Genomic DNA, 9,326 nt, shown 5'->3' with positions numbered 1-9,326 from the left:
GGTCACGGATATCTGGGTCAGATTAAGAGTTCATTTGCTGCCTGGCATGTGATCTTGTTGATTTTGGTTCTTTGCACTGTTGTGATCTCCAAGTTTTCAGCCAGGCATTATTTTCAGTAAGGACAACGGGAATGGCCACCTGTGAGCCCTAGGAGATAGGGGAAGAGAGAAAAAGTTTAAGGCTCTGGTGGTGCTTATTACTGGGCTGGCCCCAGGCTCCTTTTCCACCTTTCACATCCCTCAACACTCCTTCACACGCCTTTGACTCCAGATAAATCAGGTTACTTGCCTTTCCCTTACATGCCCTATACCTTCCTGCCTCTGAGACTTAGCTTTCACCGTTCCCTCTATCTGAATGCCCTTTTTTAAAATCTACTTCTTCAAGACCCAGATCCCCTTACTTTTCTTCTAGGAAATGTCTCTGGAAGATCCTAGCCAGTCTTTCCTTCTTTCTCTTGTACTTTTATCACTTCGTGTCTTATAGTAGTTACTTGTGTACATGCCGTTAGAGCATAAACTCTTGGAGGGAAAGTTGTCCTTGACACTTTCTTGAACCTCCTTCCTGTCCCCCCACCAACCCTGAGTATGTAAATACTCCTTTATGATATTCTTTAGCAGGGGGAATAAACAGAAGTTCAGTTCCTTAGACTGTCCCATTCACTCTGGGCATGTGGATGCGCTCATTGTCTGGAGATTGGTCCTGTCTTAGGGTTGCTGGGTTGGCTGTGGCCGACACTGTAGGCCTGGGGTCTGGGTGCTTCCTGGCCTCCATGGGGAGTTCCAGGATTGGCAGCGTCCCCTAACTCTGTCTCCTGCCGAGCCTGGTTTACTTTTGGTCTCTGCGCAGCTCGATGACCTGTACCTGATCGCCATCTGCCATCGCCGGGGCATCAGGTCTCTCCGGGACCTTACTGCAGAGCACCTGCCACTGCTCAGGAACATCCTCTGTGAGGGGCAGGTGAGTTGCCCTGGACGAGTCACACCAAAGCCCAGAGGAATTTACACTTCCATTCCAGTGTGTTCTCTGCATCACTCTCCTCTTTTCCTGGAAGGCTGTCTGTGAAAGGGGCTTCTCTCTGGATGCCATTGCGGGTCCACACACAGGTTCTTTAGATGGATTCATAAGACCCTGTCACCAGGTTCTGCCCAGCCCTCCAGCTCTACTTTCAGCCACCTTTCCTCACCCATACTCTCCCTTTGGCCCCATGTCGCAGGTCCCATTTGGGATGCCTTCCCACCCCAGGATTGCCTGCTTTGCTTGGTGACAGTGGCATCGTGCCAGACTTTTTTTAGGGTAGCTGGGTCCACGGCTCTGATGTCTGTAGGCACAAACCTCTTCATCTAGCCTGAGGGCAGTGACTGCATTCTGTAGCACCCGGCATTCAGGGATACTGTCTTCTGGGATGTTTATTGAATTGAATGAAATTATAGGGTGCTAAAAGGAGCCTTGGAGCAAGGGGAGATGGTGGAAGAGAGTCGAGTTTTGGTTTGTGGTCCTGGTACTGACATTTTTTTTCCCCTCTTTAATTCCCCCTACACCCCCACTTCCACCCCTGACCTACAGATGTTGCTGTTTCCCCTTAAGAACTGGATCTCTGAAGGCGGGGTGGCTCCTCCCACACGGTCGCAGCATGCACCTGGGGCCTGGGGCCTGGCGCCCTGGGATATGTTCTGTGGTTCCACCTGGGGTGCGAACCCAGGACCTTCTGCATGTAAAGCAGATGTGCTAACCACTACATTATGGAGCCACCCCCCTGGGTTCTGACATTTTGACATCAGTCAGCTGGCTGACTTTGGGCAGGTCACTTCACCTCTCTAGGCCTCGACATCAGGTTAGGATCCTACTGAATCTACCATTCTGTGGGATTGTTCTCAGCCTTTTTTTCCACTCTGAAACATTTGAAGATGCCCCCACCCCCCACATCCGGGCCCAGCAGTCACAGATGCCTAGCCAGGAGAGGCTCACCCTTTTCAACAAGAGCTGCTCAAAGGCTTGGATGCACTTGGAGGAAGGGCTCCACCTGGGTCAGCTGTCTGTTAGCCTCTGGTCCCCAGCTCCCCTTCACTGCCCTATCTACTGCCCTATTCACTGCGCTTTCCACTGCGCTATCTTTCCGCTGGCCCATGTCAGTGTCTCTCTGGCCACCTTTCTCTGTAGGAGTGACTTGTTTCTCCTGAAACAGCCTCTGGGTGGGTGGCAGAGAGTGGTGTCTTTCTTTTGGGAAAATGCTGAGCCAACACTTTCACTTGCCCTGACAGCTCTGGTGTCCTTGCCCTCCTTATCCCAGGAAGCCCTTTGGATGCTCTGGCCCTGGTCTCACCCTGCTACAGAGATCCCTGGGGTGAGCTCCAAACAGAATACAGCTCTGTGGTGTATTCCGAGCCCACGCAGGGCCTGGTCTGTTTCTCTTCATCTCTGACCTCCTGAGGGATTTGCCCACAATGGAAACCAGAGTCTCCTGTGAACTCCAAGCCTTAGAGTCTCTGGAAGAGGGCTTTGATAGAAAGCCCCTACCCCTGAGAAAAGATGGGGTTGGGCCAAGGGAGTGGGAGCCTGGGCCAAAGTCAGTACTTTCTTCTCTCAACAAGGGTCCAGCACTGTCCTTTCTTTTTCACCAAGACCCTACCTCAGCCCATCCCTATCCCCACTGTTTCCAGGCTCCACTGTGTCCATGCCAAGAGGGAGAACAGGCTTCCTCCCACCCACTTAGGGCTTTAAGTGTTTACAAATCATCCCCAGTCTGGGTCTGTTGGGCCTGTCCTTAGGCACTGGGACTGCCTAGATTCGCAGCAGCAACTGTCTGAGGAAGCAAATGTTTTATCCAGACTGGCATTGAGAACCCTGATCCAGGCCACTATCCCCTTCATTTGGGAGAAAGAGCCTCAACTCTGCTGCTGTCACCTGTTTTTGTTAATTCCCTAGAAAGGAAGACAGGGACCTAAAGCACACTGTGGGCAGAGTCCGTTTGGAGGGCTTTGTTAGGTGTCCAAAGGCTAGTCTGAGGTCAGGATAGGAGGAAGGTCTGGTGCTGGATCGTGGACAGCACAGTGACCCCTTTCCTGCCACACCCTTTCTCACCAGGAAGCCATCCTGCGGCGCTACCAGGTGAAAGCGGATCGCCTCCGTGTGTACCTGCACTACCTGCCGTCCTACTACCACCTACATGTGCACTTCACCGCCCTGGGCTTTGAAGCTCCTGGCTCAGGGGTGGAGAGGGCTCACCTGTTGGCAGAGGTAATTGAGAACCTGGAGTATAATCCAGAGCACTACCAGCAGCGCACCCTTACCTTTGCCCTCAGGGCGGATGACACCCTGCTCAAGCTCTTGCAGGAAGCCCAGAAAAACTGAGTCTGCCCCGGGTTGTCAGAAGAAGAACACAGATATGGGTGACTGAAGGCGGGGGGGGGGCGCGATTTTTAGCACCAGTGAATTTTTTAAAAATATGTTTCATACTGGCTTATTCCTAGTATGTGAATAAAGTATTGGTATCATTCGATGTGGACTGATGTCACAGCCTGGGGAAGCAGGAGCTGAGGGATATGACGTGGGCAGAACCCTGGGGAAGATCTTGAAAAGGGACGACAGTACGGGGGAGGGGGGCAGAGGTGGCTTCAGGCCTTTTTCAAGTCCTGCTCACCCGTCCTTGCTGATTTCTGTGTCCCGAATCTGGCTCTGTGTCCCGAATCTGGCTTTGTCTCTTCCCGTTTTCCCCCTCTGATTCTGCTGCCACATTGCTCTTCCTCCTTCCTAACAGTTTTCTAGGTCTGTATGTCTAGGAGTGCCCTCAAAAAACCAAACATGAAGACTTTCTGGAAATAATCTATAGCAGTTTTTTCATGGCACTTCCTCTTTCCATTCCCAGCATTGAGGTCACCCCTGCTGGGGTGAATCAACCCTGCTGATAAACTTGTTGACAAGGATGAAGGATTGCCGCTTGGAAGTGGGACGGTTTTAATACGAATCGGGTGATGCAAGCTTAAAAAGCCGCCTTTGCCTTTGTTATTTGGTCAGTGAGTCCCTGGCCTTGAGTTTATTAACTAGGCAGGAAGACAAAACAAACTCACATAGAGCAGCCAGAAGATCAAGTACAAAAACAGTATTGGCAAGGGCAAATGATATGGGTGTGGTGGAGTACAGAAACTCTGAAGGGCTTGGCTCCAAGTGTGACCAGTGTCATAGTCCCTTGTTCGTAGAATCTTGAGGCCAGGGAGGGACTTTAGAAGGGGCTATAGACTGATGGCCCATAGGGAGCCATCAGGGGCTTATCTGGGAAGGCTGACGTCTGCCACTGCTCCAGCAGATCACAGACACGGTCATGTACACTGAAGGCACACAAACACATAAGGTAGTCTTTCTAGCACAGAGGACAGATATATCACAGTGCCAAAGGAGCTGGTATGTGCTAGTTAGTCAAAGTGGTGCTGACGGATACTGGGTCTTGCTCAGGAAGCTCAGAGGAGGCAAGATATAGGGTTCTGCTAAGTGATATGAGAGAAGCGTTAGGCAGAGGAGAGGGTGGCTCTTATTCTGTGTCCCCTAGACTGAGAACCAGGAGACCTAGATTCAGAGCTGAGCTCCATTCATTCATTTGTCAAATGTTTATTGAACTTGTACTATAAGCAAGGCGCTGCCCTAGATATTGGTGAATGGTCAGAAGTCTCTTCCTGGAGCTGACATTTCCCCACATTAGATGAGACCCAAGGTGTTCTGAGCCTACGGCTTTGTAAGAGGGAGCGGGGATGAAGATGCATGATGCAAATCTGTGTGTAAGTGTCAAGGGTGCTCTATGAGGAAACTTTTGGGCAAACTGAGAGGAGCCAAGGAACAATAGCAGTCAAGCCTCCAACTGCTCCCTTCCTTCTCTGAGCAAGCCAGGAAGAAAGTGGGCCAGGAACTCTCATCAGGGGTCTTATCTGGCTTCACACACAGGTTGCACACTTGGAAAAGACTTAATAGGCAACGCATCCTGAACCAGAAGGAAGACAGCGAGAGCCTCCCAGAGGATGGGCCTCCATCTGCCTGGAACTGTGCCCTGGGAAGGCATTCCCTGCCTCTCCAGACTTGACTTCCTAGCCTGATCTGTCCCATCTCTTCTTCCTCACAGGGCTATTCAGCCATCCACCAAATTTCTATCAGCAGTCTTAAATGGGCTGACACTAGAAGGTGATGATGAGAACAGGAAGGCCCATAGTAGCCTCCAGAAGCACAGTTCAGGGGGCGGGAGAGCCTAGGAGGAGATAGTAGGTAAGGGCTATTCTAGAGGGAGGCCTGGCTTTGCCCCTCTGTTGGGAGGTAGAGATGGTGCTTATGCATCAGGGCCAACTCTGCTTTCAGGCCCAGTTCTCCCCCAGTGCCTGCAATGGGAGTAACCAAGACCTAGGGAGGGAACAGCCCTGCAAGGCAGAAAGTGCTCTAGACAAGCCTCCTGCTCCCAGAGACCCTAGCTGTGGCCAGTGCCCACAAGAATATTTGCTTTTACTCCATTAAACAGCTGTTCAGATGTGTGGTGGGCCATGGAATGGATCCTGCTGACTCTCCTCTTAACATATAGCTACTTGCCTTTGTCACCACCTGAAACAGTTCCCTCGCTGCAACACCATCTTACCTGAATCCTGAGACCCTTGAAGACCTACCAGGAAGAACTGGCTGAACCAAGAGGCCAGTTGCCTTGTTATGCCTCCTCTGAACTCGTAGGGAGCCTAGAGCAGGTCTCCTCTCTTTCTGACCACACATTCCATTACCCAGTCTTTTCTAGAGAGTCTCTTCCCCAGAGCCACAGGTGTCCAAGAGCAGCTCCCCCCATCCGAGGCACTGTAGGCCTGGAGAAGGTGGCAGCAACTGGGCCATCACCTGAGGGCTTTCACCTATGAGTAAAGGAGCTTGACTCTGAATCCAAATCTCCTGGTTCTCAGCCCAAGGAATGCAGAATAAGAGCCACTCCTCTGCCTTATGCTTCCCTCTGTGACACTCAGTAGAACCCAACATCCCACCTTCCCTGAGAGCTTCCCGAGCGAGACCCAGTATGCCGGAGCCCTACCTTGATAAACTAGCACATGCCCCTCTTTGGCAGCATGATACATCTGTCCTCTGTGCTGGAAACAGTGCCTTATGTGTTTAATTGCGTGCCTTCGATATGCGTGCCTGTGTCCCTGCTCTGCTGGAGCAGTGGTTGATGTCACTCTTCCTAGATAAATCCTGGACGGCTCCATAACTGGCTTTCAGCCCCCAGTTCCTGGCCCACTTTCTTCTTGGCTTGCTCAGAGAAGGAAGGGAGCAGTTGGAGGCTTGACTGCTATTGTTCCTTGGCTCCTCTCAGTTTGCCCAAAAGTTTCCTCATAGAGCAAAATTGCTGAGTGTTCTACATTTGTCAACATTCTTTCATGAAACTGAGAAAAATAACATTTCGAAACAAGTTCGACGTTGAAGTTACACTTTTCACGTGTGTGGAATACAGATCTCCAAAGTAAGAAATGTTGAAAATGTTGCTCGGGTAATACTTGCATATCCAAAACATTGTAATATGTCTATTTTATTTCTAAATAGGTTGATGTAGGTCTGCTAACTCTTCCTTCTCAGAAAGGAGCCAAATCTTTATTCCAAACATGTGTATATAATGTTAAAATGTCCTTTTATAAGAAGATGGTGATAATGGTAGTTGTTTTTAAACATCCTCACTTAGCAAAATAAATGTTGGCAACCCTATGTTCTATTATTGTTATTGAAATTACATTGGATTTTGACATCTATATAAACTTGAAGCTACTGAGTTTTAACCACTGTTAAAAAATAAGCATGGACTGAATCTATTTAAACTGTTTCAATTCAATAAACAGGTTTTGAACATCTGCCCTAATTTGTTTCTTTGTTTGTTTATAGCAAGAGTCTGGAGATAGAGCGCACATGGAGGTTACAATTTGGTGAGGAACATAGGCATTAATTAAAAGTAATTACAACGGTAGTGAGTACTTTGAAAAAAGCAGAGGGGGCTATGGAAGCTTATACCTAGAGAAGCCAAACTTCTAGGTTAAAACTTGATAGCCAAATGGCCACCACAGCAAAGGCCCATCTGTTAGGGAGACCATGGCTCAGCATGGTTGAGACCCAGAATTTAGCTTCTAGCATGGGGCACGTATGGTCATTTAGCACACTGGCCAGTTTTTTCTTTAAGGACCATAATGAAATGAAAGGCAAGACTAATATAAATATACACACACATACACACACTTTTCCTCCTACCTTCTAAGTTTTCCTAGCTGGGCTAATGACTAAGACAAATTAGTACATGCACATGGGGAATTCACATAAGCATGAAAATTCCAAAGACAGGCAACATTGGTTAAAAACGACATTTTGGACAAAGGAGATAAAGGCGGAGTGGTTGGTGGTCATAGATTTCAGAAGTGAGAATGGGCAATTTATAGATAGTTGAGCAAGAGTGGAACACACAGGGCAAGCAAATTCTGGCCAGGCAAATCCGAACAATGGGACACGGGCTATCTAGCCAACAGGCCTCTGCTAGAGCCCTCCTATTTACCATACTTAATTCAAATTAGGCTGAAGCAAACATCCTAAGACTGCAGGATCTTCTATCTGATACTTTTGGGTAGGAAAGCAGGGAGGGTCAAAGGGTCTTTGAGTCTCTTGTTTCTTAATTACCAGCTTAAAAATCAGTATCCCAAAAGGTAAAACACTTGGTCTCCTTCACTCACAAGAAATTTCTTAGAATATTACTCAGCCATAGAATATTACTGCCATTTGCAACAACATGGATGGACCTTGAAATAATCATATTAAGCGAAATAAGCCAGACAGAGAAGGTTGAAAATCACATGATATCACTTATATGTGGGATATAAACCTAAAAGCAACAAATGAACAGGACAAACAGACTCACGGACATGGACAATGGACTAATGGTTACCAGAGGGTGTGGTGGTGGTGGGGAATAAAATGTTAATAAATAAATAAAATTGACTTAAAAAAATTCTTAACATTCTTTTCCTCCTCTGCTTGAGAGGCAGTATGGTCTGATGGTTCTGACACAGAATCTGTACCATAACCAAGTATGAACTTAGGCAAGTTACATAACTGCTCTTACACTAAGAGAGGTGACTGTGCCTACCCCGAGGGGTTTTGTGAGAATTAAATAAGAGGATGTGGACAAGGTAATCTCGAAGTAAATGTTAGCTGCTATTTTCCTGTGGTGAAAGGAGCCAAAAAAGATGTCACCAGAGGTATTCGGGCTAGATATTAAAAAGAACTTCTCGACTAGAAGGCTGTGTGATCCTAGATTATGCAGTGGAGTCATGGCAACCAAGGTAAAAAGCAAGCCATAAGCTCTCTGTGGTTAATTGATCACAGGCCTAAACAGAGACAAAGGTTGCGTGCAACAACAGCTCAGGATCCCTCCCAACGTAAAGGTTCCTGGGATGCATTTTAGCCTCGGCCAATGGGCAGGTTTCTAAAACTACAATGGTGATGTCCCTGCTATTGAGAACCCTGGGAACAGCTCAGTTCCATGGACCAACCACATAAATCTGATAAAAATAGGAGCTGAAATACTATCCCAAAGTTGCTATTTTTAAAAGCATCTGAGATGCTGGATTGGGTTTATTTCTACCTCAGAGAGCATCTTGCTGTTTCCTCCTCCTGGTGGGCAAGAGGCTAACGTGGCACATGTGAGGGACAGGATCCGAAAGCCTGTGGGGCACACTTGTCAGGTGCCTCCTACCCACACCCACTGCCTGCCAGGGAGGAGCCTCCAGGCAGGGGCTTCCTGGCTCTAGAAGCACCTTGCTCCTCTGTCACCTCCCTCTGCCCCCCAGCAAAGCAGAGAGGTGTCCTCCTCCACTTCCTCCACAGCAGAGGAGGACTCGAGAGAAATAAATGGATGCAGAGGAAATGGGAATGGAGGCAACATGGCTCAGAGGAGGACTGAGACCAGACAGCTATTCCTCAGGTTGTCTTGACCCACCTTTGGCACAACTAACCTCTGAGAGGAATAATCCCCAGGAGCCAAAGCCCTGCTTTCCCCATCGCATTGCCTCTTGCTGAGCAGCTCACAGTATTTATTGTGTAGAGGGGCCAAAGGGGATCAATAGAGTTTGATAGGGCTCCAGATGGCTCCAGAACCCAGTGCCTGGGGCTGAAAAGCATCAGAATGCCTTCCTCCTGCCCCATAGATGATATGGCTTCTAAGTAGCTGGCTAAGCATCTGGCCGTGCAGTTAAGAAACTGGAGGGGGAAAAAGCATGAGTTAAGTACTTTGTGGCCTAAGAGGAGGAGTCAGAATTACAGTTAGCTTCTGGGCACCCAGTAACCAGGC

At 48.6% G+C, this 9,326-nt stretch overlaps 1 protein-coding gene across 1 annotated transcript in view; it reads left to right on the top strand.

Moving 5' to 3' along the window:
- Positions 1–3,497, top strand: part of DCPS (decapping enzyme, scavenger) — a 32,899-nt gene extending 29,402 nt beyond the window's left edge. Inside the window, exons 5-6 of the mRNA XM_006915193.3 lie at positions 848–958; positions 3,083–3,497. Coding sequence (XP_006915255.1) covers positions 848–958; positions 3,083–3,349 — 378 coding nt within the window. The 3' untranslated portion in view covers positions 3,350–3,497. The remainder of the gene's footprint in view (positions 1–847; positions 959–3,082) is intronic.
- The last annotated feature ends 5,829 nt before the right edge of the window (positions 3,498–9,326 follow it).

The sequence above is a fragment of the Pteropus alecto genome, unplaced genomic scaffold (assembly GCF_000325575.1).
Source record: "Pteropus alecto unplaced genomic scaffold, ASM32557v1 scaffold135, whole genome shotgun sequence".
Lineage (NCBI taxonomy): Eukaryota > Metazoa > Chordata > Mammalia > Chiroptera > Pteropodidae > Pteropus > Pteropus alecto.
This window is presented reverse-complemented; position numbering and strand designations above follow the sequence as displayed.